The 24,847-nt window shown below is 39.6% G+C and overlaps 1 protein-coding gene across 1 annotated transcript in view; it reads left to right on the forward strand.

Moving 5' to 3' along the window:
* LOC132479145 (uncharacterized) overlaps positions 1–24,847 on the forward strand; it is a 302,289-nt gene that overhangs the window by 207,375 nt on the left and 70,067 nt on the right. The window contains 9 exon segments of the mRNA XM_060082726.1: positions 14,853–15,250; positions 15,253–15,306; positions 15,538–16,284; positions 16,704–16,808; positions 21,199–21,248; positions 22,764–22,902; positions 23,021–23,176; positions 23,285–23,481; positions 23,892–23,972. Of these exon segments, the coding sequence (XP_059938709.1) occupies positions 14,853–15,250; positions 15,253–15,306; positions 15,538–16,284; positions 16,704–16,808; positions 21,199–21,248; positions 22,764–22,902; positions 23,021–23,176; positions 23,285–23,481; positions 23,892–23,972 (1,927 nt within the window).

Genomic DNA, 24,847 nt, shown 5'->3' on the forward strand with positions numbered 1-24,847 from the left:
GACTCATTCACAGTTACTTTCAAAAGATTGTCACAGTATAGTAAGTCTTTGTTTTGGACTAAGTCTTTCTAATAGACAAAGCTAATTTGCTTTAGGAAACATTTGCCATGGTGAGATATAAACTTTATTGCATCTCTTACCAAAGGCAAGCCACCAAGGGAAGATGCCACCCTCGAGTTAAACCATTTTACTACCTATAATGACATATTACTGGGGTGTTTATAAGTTGCTTGCATTAAATAAGTTTGGAAAAGGGCCCCAGCTGAGGTGGATTTATCCTGAATTCAATGAACCTTAGGCTTCAGGGCTCCTCACTTGCATAGGTCCCTTCCAAGGTCTTGAGAGGGGTCCTAGCGATTTTTCTATTTATAACTTTGCCTGTTTTTATTAGCTAGGATTTCCCAAAGTAGATGAGGTTCAGGCCCCACAAATCCTTGATTCATCACCGGGTGTCAGGTAATTATAAGTCAGTAGGTTTCTTGAATGAAGCCTCTATGTTATTGAGAAATATCAGGTGAAGTGGTTAGCAGTGTGGTAGTCTATTTTAAATCCGAAATCTACCTCAAAGATGAGCCAGGAGCTTATTAATAAAGTACCACTTTTTGAATGGTGGTAGTCATCATATCTCTTTCAGATAAAATCAGGAATGAAATATACTATGGAAAACCGGCAGTGGTTGATAATCCTAAATGTTAAGTATGCTTTTTTTCTCTGACTCTAAAGTGTTTCTCCTTCATTCACCTATGCAGGTCCAGACTGATGGCTTATGTTTAAAAATTCTTTTAGTCACTTCATTGGATCTAACAATACAAGCTCCATGATTTTAGAAACTGAAGGACTCTACAATGTAGAAAGGCTATATAACTTAAGCAGACAGAGCACATTCACATGCTGGCTTGTCCGTGGTACATCAATATTGTACCAAGAACATAAGCACGAAGAGAGAATAAGAGGAAAATCAAAGCCTTATCCCTATTGAATTATTTACCCCATTGTTGAGAATATCAGTGTGGGAGGTGTGTCCACACTATGAAGGCAAATTGAGCTGCGGTCACAGAGCCGCCCTAATGCTCCCCCAGTCAGCTAGCTTTGGTTTCCTTTACATAGCTATGTACACACAAAAGCTTACACACTTGAGGGTGTTGTCCTCACTTTTTGCTATGTACTAGAATCCTGGCAGCTTCTCAGATTTAGAAAGGCATAAACACTAAAAGCAAAAATAACTTGGGTCTGCCCTTTGGGGTGATTCAGGGTGGCTGTTTTATTTGTAATAGTTCAAAATTTTGCGATTGTCACACCTAGCAACTACTACACTTTTCTTCTCCCCACTGCATCTTATTCTTCCCACCTGTAGTATTTTCTCCCATTCTATATGTTTATTCACTTTCTTGATAGTGTCCTTTGAAGCACAAACTTTTTAGTTTTTATAAAATCCAATTCATCTATTTTTCCTTTGGTTGTTTGTGCTTCTGGTATCTTATCTAAGAAACTGTTGTCTAAGGCAAGGTCATAAAGATTTACTCCTGTGTTTTCTTCTAAGAGTTTTATAGCCTTAGCTCTTACATTTGGATATTTGATCCATTTGGAGTTAATTTTCATATACGGTGTGAACCTTCATTATTTTGTGTGTGGATGTACAGTTGTCCCAGCATCATTTGAAAAGACTGTTCTTTCCACGTTGAATTGTTTTGGCACCCTTGTTGAAAATCAATAGACCATAAATATGAGGGTTTATTGCTATATTGTCAATTCTGTTCCATTGATTTACATGTCTGTTCTTATTCCAGTACCACACTGTGATTGCAGTAGCTTTGAACTGAGTTTTGAAACCAGGATGTGTGAGTCCTCCCACTTTGTTCTTTACCGACATTGTTTTGGTTATTCTGTTTCCTCGAATTGCCATAGGAATTTTAGAAACAGCTTGGCAATTTCTGGAAAGAAGTCAGCTGGGATTTTGATAGGAATTGCAATGGAACCATAGGTCGATTTGGGAAGTAGTGAAATTTTCATAAGATTATCTTCCAGTCCATGAATCCAGCAGGTCTTTATACTTATTTAGATCTTCTTCAATTTCTTTCAACAGTTTTGTACTTTTCAGTGTGAATCTTGCACTTACTTGGTAAAATTTTCCCCTAAGTATTATATTTGTTTTGATGCTGTTCCACATGGAATTGTTTTCTAAATTCCATTTTTCGATTACTCATTGCTGGTGTGTAGAAATGATATTGATCTTATATCCTACAACCTTGCTGAACTCATTTATTAATGCTAACAGTTATTCTCCTAGATGCCCAGGAATATGTCTTGTGGTCTTCCAGTTTCCCAGGAATACATTGGAATATTTCAAAGTGTCTGTGCACATCTCATTCCTCAGCTTTTCTTTTAAAGCTTTGCGGTTGGGTTGTTTTTTGCCCCAAACTGTTATCCATTGCCTCATGCCACCGCCATGTTAAAATATTTGCTTGAAAATGTTTTCCAGAAATGCCACCTGAGCAGAGGCTTTTCTCACTAGACAGCCCTCAGTCAGGTCAAAGGCAAGCCTTTCAAGTGAGGTCTTCCAGGGGACCACCAGACATGTAAAACAATGACAGTTCTTTGGGAATGAGGCTTTGAAGGACCTCTCAGTCCATGCTGCTCGTTCTGGTACCAGGGATGTGGGCTGTTTTTCAAGGCTACCACTGGCATGGAGACCAAAGGTCGAGGGCAAGTTAAAGCAACACAAATCTCATTGTTCTTACAGAAATTAATTTGTTTTCCTTGAATAAATTGCTCCCCCATTTACTGCCAGCATGTTGGTTAAATTTCCAGAGTTCAGAAGAAGTTGATTCTGACCATTTTTGCCAGTTTTGTTGTTGTTGTTATTGTTCCTTCTATGCAGGGATGAATTTTCAGATGTCCTTCCTCCATCATTTTTCCTGATTTTCCTGCAATTTAAAAAAAAAATCTATAAAGTCTCAATGGCCATAGGCTAATTAAATATTTATCACAAGAGATGATTAAGGAAAAAATAAATAAAAAGAGAAATAAATAAATAAATAAATAAAAAGAGAAAATATAATTCTCATAGAGGCTTTCCCAGATGGGTAGATGAAGTTTGAAAAGGTATTTCTATATTTAGTGCTGTCAAAATTAAGGTTAAAGTAACAGATGTTTCAAAAAAAAAAAAAAACCTTTTTTTTTTCATTCAGGTTAAACACAGGCTTTAGAGTCAGAACTGAGTTCAAATTCCAGCTCTGCTTCTTACGAGCTTGATGACTTAAGACAAGTTATGTAACTCCTCTGTGCCTCAGTTTCCTCATTTGTACAATTGTGTAATATATATATCACATAAGGTTACTGTGAGGATGAAATGTTAAATGCTGATCACATATGCATGGCAACCCAAAAGATATTAGTTTTGATAATTATCTTTATAATATTCTGCAAAAGTACACTAATAATTCTTGAGTAGAGTTAACCTTAAGTCAGATATTCTCTTCTTTCTTCCTGTTTCTTTTCTGGTTTTTTTTCCCCCTTATTTGTTTTAAAGAACTAAGGGGAAAAAAAAAGAAAGAAAGAAAGAACTATGAAGAAAATCTATTCCAACATTTTGGAATAAAATTTTATTCCCCAAAATTGATTTGTTTATTTTATTGATATATAAACAAAATGTTATTTATTTATTCAGCAAACATTTATTAAATGCCTAGTAAATACTAGGCACTATGTCAGGCACAGGAATAATAATGGCAATAAAGTGTGGTCCCTGCTCTCAAGTTGCTGACAATCTAGGAGAGTGACAAGTAAACAGTTGATTACATACACAGTAACAAAGGCTATGGCACAAGAATACACACGGGACTATGTGATGAGAGTATGGCTTTCACCAGTTGCTCTTGGATTTATCTCTTCTTTGGCTCCAGAACTAAGGAATTAGCCTTATTTTTGTCTTTAGCTGAGTAGTTTAAATCATGAAATTTTTCAAAATTTGTAGAGATGAAAGAAAAACACCTTGAATTATGGAGGACACTAGAAATAGTACTTTTTTTACAGAGCAAGGGCTTCCTACCAGCATAGTCACTTCGAGGGTTTTTAACGTGAAAAGTACTTTGGCATATTTTTTCTTTGCTAGCCACTTTTTTTCTATTTTATTGTTTGTTTGTTTGCTTCTCTTCTCCACTTTATCATCTAGAGACCGGGGTAGCTCCCAGTGAAAGAGTGTTTTACAGATTCTAAGGGTGATATATAGGTAAAGACATAAAATGATATTTTTAACCTTCAAGTTCCATACCAAAAAAAATGAATATAAACTTTCATGGAAGTAATTGAAAATGCAGATAATTTTAATTCCATTCCATTTTTCAGAATTCTCAATCGTAATCCTTTGCCAACAGTTGAAGATTCTGGTCTTTTTAAAGTGCCAGCGTTAAACTCTTTGTAAGTATTGTAAGAGTTTCATGGCTCATGAGATAATTTCTGCTCCTTTTTACTTTCGTCAAAAATTGAGTACTTTGGCTAAACAGTCATAATTTAGATTTTAACTGGGTTATTGAAAATAAGAGTTATTGGCAAAGAAAAGGATTAAGAAAGAATATATATGGGTAAGAGAGCCAGCAGAGGATGAGAACAGTGTTGAAGAACACATATAGATATGGAACATGAAGATGCATATAGGAATAGTATTTATCCAAGAAAGCAAAAAGGAATAAGGGGTACATTATTTTTTTTTAAAAAAAGAGTGATCAAAAGAGGTAGATGCAATTGAAAATGAGAAGTGAGGATCATAGAAAATGATTGTACTGTTCAGCACCAAGGTCATTAATTTGATGATGCAAATTTAAATTTCTTCCAAAAGAGCTCTTTGGCATTATCATCTATGGCAAGTAAGAAGCCAAAGTGGAAGTAATCACATGTTAAGTATCTTCTTCAGTTTAGAAATTTTGTCTTTGGGTTTTATATCATGCATGTTTGGGCTTCTCCTTCAGAGACATGGGAACAGCACAAGTGTCACTTACCGCAATGGAAAGCATCCTCATGATGACCCTTGAATTGGAAACACTGTAAGTTGATTTTTCTTACATTGATTTTCACTCAATTGTATTTTTAGGTTTGTTTGATTATCTTCTTAAGTCAGGTTTATTTATGTATAATTTTCGTTTAACAAAATGCACTCTTTTTAAATATACAGTGTGATGTGTTTTGACAAACGTATAGTTCTGTAGCCACCACCACATTTGAGGTAAAGAAAACTTCTGCACTCCCAAAAGACCCCCCATGTCCCTCTGTAGTCAATCCATCCTCCTGTCACTACCAGCCTCTGGCAACCACCAATCTGATTTTTGTCCGTATAATGTTGCCTTTTCCAGAATATTTGATAAGTGAAATCATGTGGTATGTAGCTTTCTGTTTTTGGCTTCTTTCACTTAGCCAGTCTCTTTGGAGATTCATCTGTTTTGTTGCACCTGTCAGTAGCTCATTCCTTTTGAGCGCTGAGCAGTATTCTAGTTGTGTGGATACACAGTTTGTTTACGCATTCATCGTTCGATGCACATTTGAGTTTCTTCTTGTTTTTTGGCTATTATGAACAAAGCCTCTGAAAACACTCACATGTGTGTGTGAACATATGTCTTGTGTGAGCATATGTTTTCATTTCTTTGGGGTAAAATACCTCAGGGTGGGATTGCTTCATCATATGCTAAGTGCCTATTGAACTTTTTAAGAAACTGCTGAACTGTTTTCTAAAGTGCCTGTGCCATGTTGCTTTCACACAAGCAGTCTATGAGAGTTGCAGATGACCTACATCTTCACCTGATGCTTATATTTGTTTTTTTAAAAAATTTTAGCCTTTCTTGTAGGTGTGTAGTTGAATCTCGTGGTTTTTGCCACATTTTGCATTTCTGTAAAAGCTGATGATGTTGAGTGTCTATTCATGTGCAAATATCCTTTTAAATGAAGTGTCTGTTCAAATCCATTTTTTAATTGGATATTTTTATTGAGATTTAAGAGTGCTTTAAATAAAAGGCAAATGGAAAAAGTCCTTGCTCTCAGATATGTGTTTAGTAAATATCGTCTCCCAGATTGTGACTTATCTTCATTATATTAAAATGTCTCTGAAAACTAGAAGTGTTAAATTTTTGATGAACCCTAATTTAGCAATTTTTCTTAATTTTTCATATTAATTTAATTTATTTATTTGGTTGTGCTGGTCTTAGTTGCGGCAGATGAGCCCCTTAGTTGCGGCTCATGGGCTTCTTAGATCTGGCATGTGAACTCATAGTTGAGGCATGCATGTGGGACCTAGTTCCCTGACCAGGGATCGAACCCGGGCCCCCAGCATTGGGAACTCGGAGTCTTAACCACCAGGGAAGTCCCTTAGCAATTTTTCTTAGATGGTTCCTGCTTTTTTGCGTCTTAATCTAAGAAATCTTTCTCTGAGACCCCACTGTCTAACCCCAAATCACAGAGATTTTCTCCTACGTTTTCTTCCAGACGTTGTATAGCTACATTTAGGTCTATGATTCAGTTTGAGTTAATTTTCATATATGTTGTGAGGGAAGTGTCAAGTTTTATTTCTTTGCAGTTTAAAAAACTATTTCTGTAGGACCCTATTGTGACAGTTTATTACACAACGTACTGCACCTTAAATTGTGCCTTCCCCCTTCCAATATGGCAAGCTAATACAAACTGTCTGTTACGCCAAGGCTAGTTGAGGGGATTGCGTGAGATTAGTATGCGGAAACGGCACTGCATTTAGCAGTCTGTTCCAACCGTCTTTGTCAGGTCACCTGACAAATGACTGTCTTCACCGTGCCATCACGCATTGGTCACTGCTCTAGCCTCATCTTCCTCAGCGTCCCACAGCATCTGCCACAATTGCGATCCCTCTCTTGTCAGCTAGATGCCCTCCTCTCTGGATATTAAAAATTATTTCCCTGTGTAACGACGATACTGTTAATACACAGTATTGAAGAAATTAAATTCCTACACAATCATATTACCTAATAAAGTGTTGCTATTCAAATTTCCCCAATTGTCTCTCTTATCTAATATCATTTCTTTTAACAGCTTTTTGAGGTATAATTGACATGCAGTAATCTGTGTTTACAGACACACTTACATACACACCATGAAGACATCACGAAAATCAAAATGTCCATCACCTCAGAAAGTTTCTTAATGTCTCTTTGTAATTCTTCCTTCCCATCGTTCCTTGCACTTGCCAATCGCCATGCAACCATTGATCTGCTTTCTGTTTGCATTTTCTAGAATTTTATGTAAATGGAATCATACAGTGTATACTTTTTTCTAACTGGCTTCTAACCCAGCATGATTATTTTAATCTTCATCCATATTGTTGTATATATCAGTAATTCATTTCTGTTTATTGCTGAAGAGCATTCCTTTATGTGGATGTACCACCATTTATGTATTGACCATTGATGGACTTTTGAGTTGTTTGAGTCTTTGTCTATTACAGATAAAGTTGCTATGAATATTTGTGTACAAGTCTTGTATGGATGTTTACTTCCATTTCTCCTGGGTAAATGCCTGCCTGTAGAATGGCTGCATCATTGGTAAGTGTATGTTTAAGTTTTTAAAAAATACCTATTTTCCATAGTGGTTTGATCATTTTACATCTCTACCAGCAGTGTATGAGAGCTGCATTTTCTTTATGTTGTGGCCAACATTTGCTATGCTCAGTATTTTTAATTTTAGATAGTTTAATAGGTGTGTAGTTGTATCTCACTGTAGCATCCCTAATGATTAATCATGTCAAACATCTTTTCATATGCTTATTTTCCATCTGTATATCTTTGAATCTTTTATCTATATTTTTCTGGAGTTTTGAGAGTTCTTTCTATAGTCTGGAAATTAGTCCTTTATCCAATAGGTAAGTTGCTAGGTATTTTCTCCCATTCTGTGACTCATCTTTTCGTTCACTCAGGAGTGTCTTTTGCAGGGCAGAAATTCTTAATTTCGATGGTGTCTAATTTATCTGTTTTTTTCTTTTATGCATTATGCTTTTGGTGTTGTATCTAAGAAATCTTGCCGAACTCAAGGTCATAAAATTTTTCACCTGTTTTGTTCTAGACGTTTTATAGTTTTATGTTTTACATTTAGATCTTTGAACCAATTTGAGTTCATTTCTGTATATGGTTTAGATGGAAGTTCATTTTTTTTTTCTTTTTGCACCTGGATATTCAGTTGTTCCAGCATCATTTGTTGAAAAGACTATCATTTCTCCACTGAAATGCCTTTGAACCTGAAAGTCAGTTCTCCACATCTCTCTACTTCAGAACTTTGTGTTCTGTTCCTTTGGTCTTTTTGTCTATCTTTACACTACTATCACAATGTCTTGAAGGTGTAGCTTCATAATCCTTGAAATCAGTTACTGTTAGTTCTTCAACTTTGTTCTTTCGCAAAGTTGTTTTAGTTACTCTAAATTTTATTTCCATATGAATTTTAGAATTGGCTTGTCAATGTCTATAGGAAAGCCTACTGGGGTTTTGATGTATAAATCGATTTGGGGAGAATTGATGTCTCAACAATATTGAATCTTCTGATCCATGAATACTTTATATCTCTCCATTTATTTAGGTCCTTCTTAATTTCCCCCGGCAACATTTTACAGTTTTCAGTGTGCAAGTCTTTTGTCAGATTTATTCTAAGTATTTTATATGTTGGATTCTTTTATAAGTAGCATTTTAAAACTTTGATCTCTGATTGTTTGTTGAGACAAATTCATCTTTTTGTATGTTGATCTTGTACCCTGCAAACTTGATAGACTCATTTATTAGTTCCAGTAGCATTTTCGTAGCTTCTGTCAGGTTTTCGACATAATCATGTTATCTGCAAATAAAGATAGTTTTACTTCTTCCTTTCCATTCTGAATGTGTCTTTTCTTTTTGTTGCCCTATTGCACTGGCTAGAACCTTCAGTGCCATGTCACATAGAAGCAATGAGAGCAGATATCCTTGCCTTGTTCCTGATCCTGGTGAGAAAGTACTTTGTCCTTCACCATTAAGTATGATGTTAGGTTTTTTGTAGAAGTCATTTATCAAGTTGAGGAAGTCTCCTTCCATTCCTAGTCTACTGAGGGCTGTTTTTTTTTTCTTTAATCAGGAATGTATGTTAGATGTTTTCATTCTTTTCCTGCATCTATTGCAGTGATTATATGATTTTTCCCTTCTTTTCTTAATTTGTTTATTTATTTTTGGTTGAATTGGGTCTTCATTGTTGTATGTATCCAGTATTCTTAATCTTTTATGTAGATCCATATTCCAATCTGGTGTCATTTTCCTTCTGCTTAAAAATACTTCTTTTAACATTTCTTATTGTGAAAGTCTACCAGCAATGAATTCTTTCAGCTTCTGTATGTCTGAGATAGTCTTTATTTTGCTTTTGTTTTGACAGATGTGGGTATAAAATTCTAGCTTGATAGAATTCAATTCACTACTTTAAAGATGTTATTCCACTGAGTTCTCGTTTACGATTTTTCAAGCACGAATTCTGCTGTCATTGTTATCTTTGTTCCTCTGCATGTAGTGTATAATTTTTTCCTCTGGCTCCTTTTAAATTCTTCTCTTTATTGCTGGTTTTGAGCAATTCGATTATTTTCTGTGCCTTGGTGTAGTTTTGTCCATGTTTCTTCTGCTGAAAGTTCATTGATCTTCTTGACTTTGAGGGTTTATAGTGTTTACCAATTTGGAAAAATTTTGGCTATTATTTCTTCAAATTTTTATATTTCTCCTCTCCTTCATGGACTCTAAGTACACATGTATTAGGCCACTTGAAGTTGTTGCACAAGTCACTGAGGCTCTATTCATTTTGTTGTTGTTTTGTTACTCCTTTTGTTTCATTTTGGATAGTTTCTGTTGCTATGCCTTAATGTTCACTGACCTTCTGCCGTGTCTAATTAGCCTTTAACCTCCTGCAATATCTTTTTCATTTAGACATTGTTTTTAATCTCTAGAAGCTCAATTTAGGTCTGTTTTACATTTTCCATGCCTACACTTAACATTTTCAGTGTTTAGTCTGGGTGTTTTAACATATGAAATACAGTTATAACAACTTTTCTTCATGTATAATAACCTTTTAAAAGTTCTTTTCTGCCAATTCTAACATCTGTATAGATTATGGGTTATTGTTGATTGATTGCCTTTTCTCCTCAGTATGGGTCATATTTTCCTACTTCTTTGCATGCTTGCATGCAATTTTTCATATGATCCCAGATATTGTGAGTTTTAGTTTATTGTGTGCTATGTATATTTATATTCCTGTAAAATGCCTGGGCTTTGTTTTGGGTGAAATTAGGTTACTCAAAACAATTGTATTCTTTTAGGTCTAGCTTTTAAGGTTCGTTGGGTAGGAGTCCAAGTAGCCTTTAGTCTGGAGCTCATTATTTGCAACTACTGAGACAAGTCCTTTCTGAGTATCATGAGGTTTTCCAGTCTGACTTGTAGGAACAGGTACTATTCCTACAACCCTGTGTGATATCCAGTTGTTCTTCTTATTAATCCTTTCATGTGGTTCTTTTCCTGGCATCAAGTTATTCCTCACACAAATGTATTGACCCATACTTTGTTGAATTCTCAAGAGATCCCTCTGCATATCTCCAGAGTTCTTTGTCTGTGCACTTCTTTTCTCTCTGATACTCTGCTTTGTGAACTCTAGTTACCTTGGTTTTCCCAGACCCTTATCTCCATTTTGTCTGTCAGGGAGCCCACTAGTCTCTGTCTGGACTTCTCTTCCCTGTACCATGACGTGGATACTCTCTCAGAGAAGTAAGGGCAATTATAGGGATCACTTCATTTATTTCCCATCTCCTCGGGAATCACTGAAATGTATTGCCTGAGGTTCAGTTTCTTGAAAACTGTTGTTTCATTATGTTCCATCTGATTTTTTTCTTGTTTCAGCTGGGAGGTTAAGTTGGCCCTTGTACTTCATCTTGGCCAGAAGCCAATAATATTCTTTAAGTCTGTTTTGTTTTGATACAGGATCCAATTAAAGATTAGGCATTGCATGTCATGTCTGTGTTTCCGTTAATCTAGAATTTTTCCCTACTATTTTTTTTGGTCTTTTAAGACATTGGCTTTTTTGAAGAGTCTAAGCCAGTTGTCTTGTAAATTGCCCCACAATCTGTATTTGTCTGTTTCCTCATTAGATTCAAAGTAAACATTTTGGGGAAGAATACTATATAGGTGATGTATTCTTCATACTTCATCACTTGAGGTGGCCCAGTGCTAAGTTTGATCACTTGGTTAAGGTGGTCTATTCCATATCTCTCCATTGTAAAGTTATTTTTCCCCTTGGTAATTGATAAATAATATGTGGGGTGATCCTTGGGATCAGTGGAGATCCTACTTTCAAACAACTCTTCACCCAACTGTGCATCAATGATAATCCTTGTCTGAATCGATTATTACATTGATAGTTGCAAAATAACACTTTCCTAATTCTATCCTTCCTTTTGCATTTATTAGCTGACATTATTCTATAAAGAAGAGCTCCCCCACTTTTCATTTGGAGTATCATTATGAACTCGTGTGCTTTTTTTTCAATTAACTACGTTATACCTTATTATAATGATAATGTTATTCTTTGGAATGTTCCTTTTGTCCAGATTTGGTCAATGCGATCTCTGTTATTGTTTAGCCACATGATGCTTTTTTATTACTAGAATAATTTCTAATATATTACTCCTCACAAATAGGAACTGAGAAAGTGACTCCAGAATGTGGGGTCTTCTTCATACTCTTCTTAGAAGTCTGCCTTCTTCCTGTGTACTCTCAACCCAAAGTGAGGCTTTCGGGTTGGAAGGAGATACTTCTGAATTAAACTACAGTTCAGTGTCACCCAATTCTAATCGCTATTCCCTTTTTTCTAGGCATATCATACCTACTGCCATCCTAATCCTTCTGTTGGGCACCTCTCTCCTCCTCTATATTTATTTCCAACTGTCAAGGGCAGCAATTGGCCAACCGGCCCCTATCCAGTTCTATAGTCCATATGCCCCAAGAACTCCTTTTTGCACTGGTCTGTGGTGGCCTTGGCCTACCTCTTCTACCTACTCAGGTAACTCTTTTACCACGAATTTAATTACCTGTGTTTCCATTTATAGGATCTTACCCAGCCATAGGGCCTGCTGCCTCTGCCAATTTAAAAATACTATTGAGGTTGTCTGTGAGACAGTCAAGCTGCGTTGTGACAGTGAACGCCTGAGGGACGTCACACGTTGTGGTGAGTCTCAATTGCGGGATAATACATTTTTAATTTTTAATTTAATTTGTTATTTTTAATCAAGGATGATACATTTTAAAACTAATGATGTAATTACATTATTTTAATACATTCATTTAGAGTTCCAGCTCCCTAAATTTCTAAGAATTACCCCCTTGCTAAAAATCAGATTCTTGGTTACATTATTAAGCTAAGAAGAGCTCAGTTACATTATTAGCTTCATAATGTAACTGATCTGCATATGTAAAGGAACCAGAGAAAGGAATGGAAGGGGGAAGGGAATTCACATTAATGGCCACATATCCTATGCTGCCCTCTCTGCAAATGACAACTTATTCACATAGTACATCACAGTTTGTAAACTGATTTTATATACATTAGGTCTCAAGTACCCTTTGTCTTATAAGACAGGTGTAAATATATTTTTGTTTATTTGGTTTGTTTCTGCAATTTTATAAAGAGTGCAAGTGATGCTGTTTTGTGTCCTATCTGGAGCCTGAGAGTTTCTGGTTCCATAACCAGAAGCTGCTACCAAGCCCTTCTAATGCATGGGAGAGCTAGTTATTTCTTTGACTGTCCAGCTCTGAACTTGCTCTGAATCGCAAGTTTTTCTATCCACAAAACACTCAGGGGCTTTCAACGATTTTTCTATATATTAGATTTATGGGCACTAACTTGATGACTTCCAAAATGTGCTTTCATGCCCAGGTAGCTTGAATACAGGTCTCTTTCAGTGATCTAGAGCACATCATAAATAATAACACTTTGCCACTTATATAAAGACAATATTGCTGATTTTTCAACACAGTTTTTTTTTTTTTTTTTTTTCCTTTGGCCACCAAGCTGGTGGGATCTTAGTTCCCCCAGCAGGGATTGAACCCGGGCCACAGCAGGGAAAGTGCCGGGTCCTAACCACTAGACCACCTGGGAACTCCCCCAAACATTTTTTTTACTAATTATATTATTCCCTTCTCCCCCAGAAGTGGGCAGAAAAAGCATTTTTAATCTCCTTTTACAGGTGAGGAAAAACAAGATCAGCAGTGTTAAGTGCTATGACCCTAGGGCCCCGATCTCCTGTCCCCAGTTTGGGGCTCTCTGCTAGCCTCTGCTCCTCCTTTCTCATGACCCTTCCCTCCTCCTTTGACCCTCACCAAAAATACTTTTAATCCTTTTGGGAGACAAGCCCAGCTACACAATGGTACACATTACCTTCACACAGTCAGAAGATTTGGATGGTTCCCCAAGTAGAGCTGGAAATATTAGAAGTAAAATGAATTGAAAGCAAAGTAGCCATCTGACAGAAGTTGCTTTTTCCCGTCTACATTTTAGGGCCTCAAGTATTATTCCATTGATTTGTTGAACATTCCACATGGGCATACAATCTGGCAAATCTCTTAACTTATACCCGAGCTCCCTGCCCAAATTTTAGCAAAGAGCCAGGGCGGACATAGTGTTTTTTTCTGTATAGAGGCTTCTGTTATGGGGACTGGGATATATAGAAGCAGGGACTAAGCAAAGGACTCAGTGGGTAGTTGGAGAAGGACATGTCCAGATGACGACCTGTTAGCGGCGGTGGTTGTCGTGGAGATCTGTGATAGCAGCAAGAACACAAGCACACTGAAGAGGTGGAGAGAGGAAGCCTCACACTCCCATGCCTTTGAGGCAGGACAGGATGGGGTATATGAATGTGAGGAGTCACAGTAGATCTGCAGAGAGTCCAGCTGATTAGGGGAATATTTGTCTTCCAGCCTTGGCTTTTCTTGAGTACTGGCCCCTGGGAACCAGTGGAGTAATCCTGAATATAGTTCCTATATTTCACGCTACAGAATTTTCTGAGTAGATAGCCCCTTTTTCAAGAGAGACCTTTTTCACATTTTGTTGTTGCCAGTCATAGGCTTAAGGGTGGGTTTCTTTTTCTCCTAAGTGGCACTCAAACTTTGACTGATTCCTAATTTCTTTGGCTGTGGACTGACAAAAGGCTGTCCCATCAGTCTTCAATGATCAAAAACAGTCCCTTCTCTTTTGACAGATGAAGAAACATCTATAGAGAATGCAGGAGGATCGTTGATGAAGGTGTTACAAGCCCAGAAGACGAACAACAGCACCGAGCTGACTATTGAGTCAGAGAGGATGTCCTCACCTAACAGTGCTGTCAGCTTGTCAGGCTTCATGAATGAGCAGCTGGACTTTAATAATAAAAGTGATATTATCAGTACACTAAATTACATACTGCCTTATATCTCAGAGGGAAATCTAGGAGATGTGGAATCAACATTATTACCATTCATTCAACTTCTTTTTTCAAATACACAAGATGGACATATGCCGCTGGGCCGTTTGAAAAACAATACAAGGAGCCCTTCTGTTAAACCTGTACCCAACAATTCAACTAAAAAAAACAAATTGAGGGAACTCCATTCTGTGGAAAATTTGTTAGATGCAGAAACTCAAGAAAAAATTGATGAGGTTAAAAAGGAAGAAAAACCTGCCACGTGTACGCGTTCCAACCTTTTAAGTGCCATGTTTACACGCTACATCTTTCAAAAGAAATTAGAAACTGCCCAACCACAGAAAGACAGCCTAGCAAAGATTGAGAGTACAGAGGAAAAGCTGGTGAGAGTGAACAAGGTCCTCAAGGGGCATACAGAAAATGCACCTCAAAGCAGTGGGAGATGAGAGCGTCAGGAGGAAACAGAATGCCCAGCCATCTGTGGCGAACACTGCCAAAGAATGAAAGCTCAGGAGGCCATCCCCAAGAAAGCTGAAACAGCTCCTCATGGTGCAGAGGCCCAGGAAGCTGGTGGGAAAGTCCTCCGATGCAGAGTCTTCATTCATAAAGGAACACAAGGCCGCAGGCTCCTCTCCCCTCAAACCGTACTTCAAGGGCAGGCCTTGTGCCTCCATCCCGCCAAAATCCCCATCTGAGGTTAAAAGCAAATCAAAAGACTTATCCAACGCTATTCATGTTTTCGAAGATGCAAAGGCAAGAGTTAGAAATATTAAGGACTTCGAATTAATCTCACATTCTGGAAAAAAAAATACATCTTCCATAAAATTAGGTCTCATCGGGTCCACAGAAAACCCAAAGTTAAAAAGCATCGAGGGGCTTCCCTGGTGGCACAGTGGTTGGGAGTCCGCCTGCCGATGCAGGAGACACGGGTTCGTGTCCTGGTCCGGGAAGATCCCACATGCCGTGGAGCGGCTGGGCCCGTGAGCCATGGCCGCTGAGCCTGTGCGTCCGGAGCCTGTGCTCCGCAACGGGAGAGGCCACAACGGTGAGAGGCCTGTGTACCGCAAAAAGAAACAAAAAGAAAAAAGAAAAAAGGGAGTCGAAAGTTCAGAAAGAAAAGTTCACTTGATAGAGTGATGCTTGCAAGCCCTCCGTTCTCTGTCGTGAGGAGTCTCATAAATTCCCCTCCACGAGAGGCTGTTTCATCTTCAGGAGAAGTGACTTCTCAGGAAAATCCTTTTCCAGAATTATTTTCTCTTTCAGACCCTTCTGCAGAAAACACTACTTCAGAAAACAATACTGCACAAAATGTTTCTGAAGCAATTAGTTCTACAGGAAACGCTACTCTGCCAGGAGGAACCGGCCCTGGAAACACTAGCCATAGGAACGTCTCCACTGCACATTCTACTGTCGCTGCAGACAACAGTATGCCAGCTGTTCAACACAGCAACAAAACACAATGGGAGCACCACAACATGGTCACTGAATTATCCTCTAAGCCCACAGGCTTCACTTTCCCAGGGCTCGCATCCCCGGGTGATCAAGTTGAAACTCAGCTAAACCAGCAGCTCTGGTCCCTCATCCCCAACAATGACGTGCAAAGGCTCATTTCTCATGTTATCCAGACTTTGAAAATAGACTGCTCGGACACCCACGTGCAGCTGGCCTGTGCCAACCTCATCTCTAGAACAGGCCTCCTGATGAAGCTTCTCAGCAAGCAGCAAGAAGTAAATGTGTCCAAAGCGGAATGGGATATGGACCAGTGGAAAGCTGACAACTCTATCAGTGAGAGCACAGAAGCCCAGAGTGAGCAGAAAGAGCAGGAGTCAAGTGAGGTGAGGATAACCCCTGACACGTGGGACTTGGACTTTTACTCAGTTTAGGACATGCCATTAACGTGCCCAAGCGGGAATACCACGGGCTCCTAGTCAGTATCTTATCTTCAGCCATGAAACGGGCTAAGACAGTGATCTCCAACTTTGCTCATTGAGAGAGTGTGTCACTATTCCTAGGGTAGACGCGAAAAGGACATAACACAAGATAAATAAATTGTAGATAAATTGTAGAAGAAAATGCTAATGATAAGACTAATAACATTAAATTTGGCTTGTTCTTATAGAAGCTACTCGCCTGGAAGGATTGGGTTTCATAGTAGTTTAAGAATAGTTAGCTCTCGTTTAGAATAGGATGAAGAATCGTAAGTTTTCATCCCTTCTATCTCCTTGTTTTTAAAAATTGTGATATATTTCTTTAGCTCACAAAAGAAGTTCCAGGTTATGACTATAACAACAAACTCATCTTGGCAGTATCTGTACCTGTAGTAGTGACGATTTGTGTTAGAATTCTCTGTCTCATTGAGGTAAGGACAATAATTAATTCAGATTCAGAACCCAGAAACTGAGAATCAAATCCACCTTTCCACCTGCTACTACTTGATTCTTCCCTTTAGCCATGAGGACTGACATACACTTTGTTCTTTTAATGAAAAGTATATTCCCAGGATGTTTTTTTGTGTGTGTGTGTTTTTTTTTTTTTTTTTTTTTGGCTGCGTTGGGTCTCCATTGCGGTGCATGGGCTTCTTACTGAGGTGGCGTCTCTTGTTGTGGAGTACGGGCTGTAGCTGCACGGGCTCAGGAGTTGTGGCACACTGACTTAGTTGCTCCGCAGCATGTGGGACCTCCCCAGGCCAGGGATCGAACCTGTGTGCCCTGTGCTGGCAGGCGGATCCTTAACCATTGCACCACCAGGGAAGTCCCTACAGGATTTTTAAAAGGAACTTCACTCCCAGGAGATCCCTATGGAATTGGATCCATGATAACAAGCTATTGGACTATTTTGACAAGTGAAGTTTATAAGAAGGCCAGAGTTGACATGATAGTAAATTTTCTTCAACTCAAGAAAGTATGCTGATTTGAGGTCCTCACCAGTCACTCTCATTCTACCGTTGATTTCTTTCCTTCTTGGCTGAAGTGATGAGAGATATAGGATCTCCATACTCAAGGAGCTATCAGTCACCCTGGGAGGGCTAAAAGGACATGCCTAAAAGACAAAAGTGTGATCTCGTCAATTCCTCAGGTTTACTTAGCAGCTTTCTTCTCCGGTGTATTAGGAATTGTGTAGATAGGTTCCATTAAAACACTGCAAGTAAAATCTTGCAGCAGGCTACCCTCAAATAGTTATAGTAGCCTATTCCTGGAGCTAGCCTGTTTACCTTTTGTTCAGTTACATAGTGGTTTATTACTTTTCCAGCAGGCAGTTGCTAACATTAAAAGAGTGATTTTAATAGGCTGACAGTCTTGATTCTACCCTACCACTCCACATTACTTTAGTTATCTTTTCTCCTGTAATGGCAGCCCTCCATTCCAGCCAAAGCAGCTCCTCACTATACGCTAGTTACACCATACCCATTCCTACTTTTGTCTGTGCCTTTGTCCATCGAAAATTCCTTTATTTTGCTTTGCCTGTGGAACTCCTATGAATCTCTGAAAAGCCAACTCAAGTTCAGATATCTTTCTCTGTAAAGCCTTCCCTGAATACCCCAGCCCTCCTGATCCTAGTCCTGTGAGGTTTGTCACCATTTCTGAGGGGCCATAGCAAAGCAGTCCCCTCCCCTCAGAACTCACAAAAGTGGTAAGCAGTTTTTTGAAAGGCAGCCCCCCAGGAGAGAACCACCAAGGTCAGCACATCATGGAGCTGAGCAGAGATGTGTAAGGACCAATGGCTTCCTGGCCTATCACACTTGAATCAAACCTGACATGATGTACTAACTTCTAAAGAGAAATGTGTCTATCTGCAGGAGGGTTGGTCACTAGTGAAAGCATAGAAAAGGTGAGGAGAGACCAACATGGGCAGTGCCCATCCTCACATTGCCCAAGAGTAGAGATGGCACCTTAGGCAGCATAACTGCCGAGTCAGGCCCACTAGCCAGGCTGCCTGTTGAGGAGATGGATGGATCCAGTTACCTCAGGCCTTCCCATTAAATTCTGGACTCGGCTGATTCCTTTTCTAATTCTGTTGTCACCAAGTAGCCTTCGATTCTGTGATTGTGCTTCAGTGTGCCACGGAGGCCTGTCCCCACAGAAGGTAATTCTCTGCTTGTGTAGACACAGATGCCCTGTGTGTAGAACAGATGTATTTCTCATTGTCAAGTAATAATTTGGCATTCTGATGTTTGATCAATCCTGTGATATTGCTCAAGTGAGACTGCCACAACAGGAAGACGTGAGTTCTCGCTTGGTGAGGAAGAGTATGATTTCTGAGCCTAGGAGGCTGGGGACTAGCTTGCTAGTCATTGGCCATTGCCCAGACTGTACCCTCTACATCTCAGGTGGCATATGGCCTTTGGCATTTTTAGAATTTCTGTAAAGTCCCCTTTTTATTGTTTTTAACTTCTTGCATTTGTTTTGTTTTGTTTTGTTTTGTTTGGGCCTGTGTGATCTTAGTTCCCCAAGTAGGGATTGGACCTGTACCCTCGGCAGTGAAAGCGAGGAGTCCTAACCGTTATTTCCTCTCCCCACATATACGATAAGCTTTTGGAGGACAGGGGCCATGCAGTGTTCTTCCTATGGTAGACAATAATGGTGTTCAACGGAAGAGAGATGCGGCGTTATGTCAATTCCACAGTGAGGAATAATTCAACCGAATATTTATTTGAAGTAGGATAGAGTCCAGCAATAGACCCCTGTGTTCTTAAGACTTTTGAAATGTCATGTTTTACTATTGCAGTCAGCGGAAGAAAATGAATAAATGGTGATAGAATAGCTGCCTAAGTATTTGGGGGGTAAATAGCAGATCCCCATGTTTTATCTTAAATAAACATATATCCATAAATGTGAAAAAAGACCACATAAAGGTATTAGAAGAAAATAAAAGCAATATTTCTATAATCTTCTGGTGGGAAAGAGCCTTCAGAGCCTGATGCCACAAGCAGAGCCTTTGATATATTCCACCATCTTGTCTGTGACACCAGCTTAGCACTGATTCATGCCAAGCGTAAGATGAAGAGTTTTCCATATATTGTCTGATTTAAAGCCCACAGTCCTGTGAGGATGATATTACTATCCCTCCCTCATAGATGAAGGAGATCAGTGTAAGGCCCCAGCGGCCAAACCCAAAGCAGAAGGCAGTTTCACCCGACTGCAAAGCTGGTGCTCCCTACTCCACTCTTTTGTCTTGTCTCCTTAGAGACAAAAACACTGGAAATATTCGAAACACTGAAATTCAATGAAAGCCAGTATTTCTTTACCATAAAGAGTTTTTGTTTGTTTGTTTCGAAGTGGTGGGGTTTGGCCATGCTGTGCAGCTTGCAGGATCTTAGTCCCTTGACAAGGGATTGAACCTCGGGCCACAGCAGTGAAAGAGCCACGCCCTAACCAGTGGACCACCAGGGAACTCCCAAGAGTTTTATAAGTCAACAAGAAGCAGACAAACAGTCCAGGGGAAAAGGGGGCAAGGGCTGTGAAGAGTAGGAGGTGTGTTGACAGTCTGCCACCATATCTGCCTGTCGTCTCCTCATGGCTCATGTGGGGTGGGTTTTGTTAGCCAGGCCTTTGTCACCTCGTGACGTAAAAATCATCTCTAATATTTTCTTCAAGTACTTTTATAATCTGTCCAGAATTTGTTGTATTTGTTTGTTCGTGTGGTTGAGGTAGGGGATCTAACTTTTTCCCCCTACATGAAGATCTGATTCTTTTCAAATCTTTCACTGAATGGTTTATTCTTTCTTCCCTGGTCTAATATGCTATCTTCATCTGGATGCTGTTCTGTGATCCAGTTATCTTGTCCTGTACCAGTACTGATATCACACTGCTTAATTCCAGTTGCTCTATAACATATTTTATATCTGGTAGGGCAAGGTCCTACTCTTTGACCTTCTTTTGCATACATCTCATAACTATTCTTACATATATTCTCTACCAAATGTCAGCTGGCCAGGTTTTATTTAAAAATTATTTTGGCTATAAAATGGATTGCATTGAATTTTTAGTTTCATTTGAAGAGAATTGACCTCTTTACAACATTCTAGGAGGATGGTATCTCATGCCATGTAAGTACTTCTTAACGTCCTTCAAAAAAGTTTTAATATTTTCATCACATAGGTCTTACAAATTTGTGGCTAAATTTATTCCTAGGTGCTTTATGCATTTGTATTGATATAGTGAACGGGAGGTTCCTTCTGTTTTTTAGTTAGTTAGTTGTGTTCTATGGGAAAGCTATTGAGGCTAATATGTTGATCTCTTGATTTTGTATGGAGCCATCTTACTCATGTTACTTCCAATAAAATTTCAGTTGATTCTTTTGGTCTTTTTGGGTCCCTTGTTTCATATGCAGATATGTTTGTCTCTTCTTTCCAATACTTCAGTTTTTCTTATCGTACTGATTAAGACCTCCTCCACAGTGCTCAATAGTAGCAGTAATGATTGGGCATCCTACTCTTGTTCTTGACTTTAGAACAATGCTTAGGTTTCTGCCAGATACTTTTATTTTCTTTTCCTACTTCTGAGAGTTTTTATTAGGAATTATCTGTTGAACATTATCTAAAACAGTCAATAAAATATATCGCCAGCTGCATGCAAGACCCTAAGTTAGGTACTGTGGAAGAGTCAAAGGATTCTTAAACAGGGTAGAATTCCTTTCCTTGAAAGAGTTATCATCTTACTGGATAGATAAGATTTAAAGTCAAAAGGAATGAATAAGGATTTGGAAATAGTTGTAATGGATAATCATGATCCTGTTTTCTTTCAAAGCAGATTTCTTCTCCTAGAATTTCAAAAGAGGAAGATAGAAAAAGAAGCAGAAGGTAAATATTGGTCTTTGAAAGCAGAAATTTACAACTAGAGGAGAACTTAGAACTCATCTATTTCAGTTTCCTCAGCAAAGGCAGGAAGAACGCTTGATTACCCTAATGGTTTACCCTAGTTTATTTCTCAGCAGAATTAGCTCCGCAGCCCAAGCTGAGTTAGAACAGGACTGGCACACATTCATCTGCTCTCACTAGTCCTTTAAGGAAAGAGGGTGGACGGGGAGATGTTTTGGTTGTACCTGTTCCTGCTGGGCGGATGCCTGGCTCCCAGGCATCAGGCCAGGCCAGAGGCCTTCTAGGAGGCTCTGGGGTAGGGAGGGCCTCATGGTTGTGGATTTAGGGGCTGGCCTCACTCAAAGCTGACGAAAGGTAGAACATATGAGTCCCTTCTGGAAAGTGGCAAGAAAACTTCCCTTCTCATCCTACTGTTTTTCAGGCCCCTACTCTCTATTCCCTTTATCCAAACCTCATAGAATTTTAACCGGGAGAAACTTTAGACAGTAGTTTGTCTCTTCCTTTTGTAATAAGGAACTGGAGAAAGAGAAAGGGAAACTATCTTGCCCCATGGTCATACTGCTAGTGATTACCAAGAAGAAGATGGTCCCTTTCCACTGAGGACTTCTCCACTGATCACACACTGTGCTTGGGCTGTGAGCTACGTTTTAGGTCACAGTTGAGTAGACACATACTATATGGACATAAGTAGTTTCTGAAACAAACTTATTGTGCACTGTGATTTTTTTCTCTTCTATTTGTATTCAAAAAGAGTATTTTGTGCTTCCCTGCTGGTCGTGGCCTTTAAACGGATTCCACAATTCACTGACACCTGAGTGACAGCCTGCAGAGTGAAAGTCAGAGAGCTATAGATGACTTTGCTCGTTGGGTTCAGGTGTTTACTTGGTGTGATTCAACGTATAGGATAGAGCAGCCAGGAAAATAAAATCACCTTCTCCCCACACCCACACCCGCAGCAAATGCTGCATGTGCGACTAAGTCCGAAGCGGACTGGTGTGAAGCGCGTCTAAGGGAGTAACAAGTTTCTGCCCAGTGCCGTTGTGCAGTGTTTTCACTGCACGAGGGCAGTTGGCCAAGGGCAAAGAAAGGTGAACGGGGCTGAAAATCCTGCCTATGCTCCATGCTAAGCCACATACAAATGTCTCTCCAGAGACACTTGGGGTCCATTTTGGACAGACACAGAGAACTTCTGGAAGGCCAGCATGCATGCAATGATTTTCATGATCCCGGGTCTGTGGTGATTTTGCTCATTGTGATTATGGACTGAGGTCCCCATTTAGTCCTAGTGAAAGCAGAGATAACACATTGTGAGAGAGATGAAAAGTGACATGCAGCACTAACAGTGTGTGTTTTCCTCCAAGGGGCTTTTTTGGATTTCTGCTGCGTAAGAGAAGCTCAGGGGAAAGTGAGAGTCAGGTAGATGTGAGGAGGATAAAGTACTGTGGCCAGAGAAAGCAGGGGAGATGCAGAATTAATATTTCCCTTTCTGTGTTCTAGGAGGGCTTTTTCGGGAGAAGGCGGCCACTTTGGCTTAGGGGTATGTATAGGCCTCTCAGCGCCACACGCAAGGAACACATGACCCAAAAGCTACACGACAGGGAGTCTTCTGCTGAGGATGAGATATTTCTGCATCCCAGCAGGAGGCCCAAACTCGTCATCCAGAGCTCACTGAGGAGGCTGAATCTTTACTTCATCAAGAGGCCCCTGCTCAGCATCCACAGACCCCTGAGGACGTTGAATCTTTTTCACCCCAGGCAGAGGCCCAGGCTCAGCATGCAGAGCCCACTGTGGAGGTAGAACCACCTCCACTTCCGCAGGAGGCTCCATCTCAGCCTTCAGAGGCCCCTGAGGAACTAGAAACTTCAAGTCCTCAGGAGGCCCTCGCCCGGCCTTTGGAGACACTTAAGGAGGTTGTAGTTTGACCATGTGTTCATCATGGGGTAAATGAAGCTCAGCAGTCACACTTGTACAAGGTCACTGTTAAATCTCTGGCTCTGGCACTTCCCATAAATCCACAGGTCACTAAAGAGGTTGAACCTTCTCCAGTCCAGCAGAAGACCCCACCTCAGCCTCCAGAGCTCCTTAAGGAAGTTGTAGCTCAGTCTCCATTGTATCCCGAGGTGACAGTTCCAGCACAGAGCAGGATCATGCTGAGCATCCAACATCCCCCAGGATCAAGAGCAGTGGTTCTCAACCAGGGTGAGTTTGCACACAGGTGACACTTGGTAGTGTCTGGCGACAGTTTTGCTTGTCAGAACTGTATACGCTACTGGCATCTAGTGGACAGAGACCAGAGATGCTACTAAACATCCAACAGTGTACAGGGGAGCCTCCCACAGCAAAGAATTATCCAGCCCAAACTGTCAATAGTGCTGCCTAGCTAGAGAAATAAAGATCACTTAACACAAGTATTTAATGAGCATTTAGTATTTTGTATCTAATGCACCACATATATAATCATGAAAGTATAAATCATAATATCTCCCACAGTGAGATTTCTTTAGTGTATGGAGGGAGTAGTGATGTTACGTTTCATCATATATAAATGAGAATTATTGCCAATGGATAAATGTTCTGAAAGAATATCTGTTTTTCTAATTCTTTTGCTCGTGTCTTTTTTTGTAGAAATCTTGGTTGCAATTTACTCACAGAACTGAGCTTTGGAACGTTTCAGGCCTGGCATGGAATGCAGTTTTTACACAAGTTGTAAGTGAAATAGAAGATGAATACATGTAAACAACTGTGTGTAAAAACAATCATGCAGTTATTGGTTAGCTGGGTGTAAGTAAGCCCAGTATGAATTCTGGAAAGTATGTCTTGAGAGCCATTTATTTTTTTTTTTCAAATGAGGAAACTAAGGTACAAAGAGGCCAAGAGACTTGTTTAACTCATATATATGAAAGGCTCTGCTTTCCATAGTACTGATCTTTGGCATGGTCAATTAAAGGCACCAAACAAAAACACTCAGATTAGCATTGTCATGGAATCCCACGGATGCCTCTCCAATATGAGAATGGTCCAGGAACTTCCACTTTTGAATTTCACTTTGATTCCTTTTCATGTGCAAAGTTCCTAACTGCTTAAAATGTATGCAACACAGAGCTGCAGAGAACTAAGTTGAGCAGGGTGTGGTTCAGTGGGTATGGGTGCTTCCCCAACCATCATTAGCTCTTTTAAATGGTAAAGCAGAAAGAATTCCTGAACACCCACCACAGGGCTCTCCCCAGCCACCCAGAACATTATTTTTCAAAAAAGCATATATTGCTGAAGTGAATTATCGGTGGCCAATAGGAACCTTTGAGGTATGGAAAAAGACGTTGTTTGTGTTCAGCTGTAGTGTGAAAAATATAAAGAAAAGACTTTGCTGTGGCCTAATTCAATATGTTTTCTTTGCTGACTACTCTTCAATAAGAAGTGTGGGTTTTCCACCCCTTCAGCTCAAAACTTCTCTGATTTCTCATGGCACAAGGAAATGATAGTGGGTACGTTCAGTGGCCCGAAGGCGATTTTAGACTCAAGGGAAAGAGCTCTTCTACACCTGGCTTTGGAAAAGACTCTCTTACCTGTCTTGTGGTTCAGAA

Source organism: Mesoplodon densirostris, chromosome 18 (genome assembly GCF_025265405.1).
Source record: "Mesoplodon densirostris isolate mMesDen1 chromosome 18, mMesDen1 primary haplotype, whole genome shotgun sequence".
Lineage (NCBI taxonomy): Eukaryota > Metazoa > Chordata > Mammalia > Artiodactyla > Ziphiidae > Mesoplodon > Mesoplodon densirostris.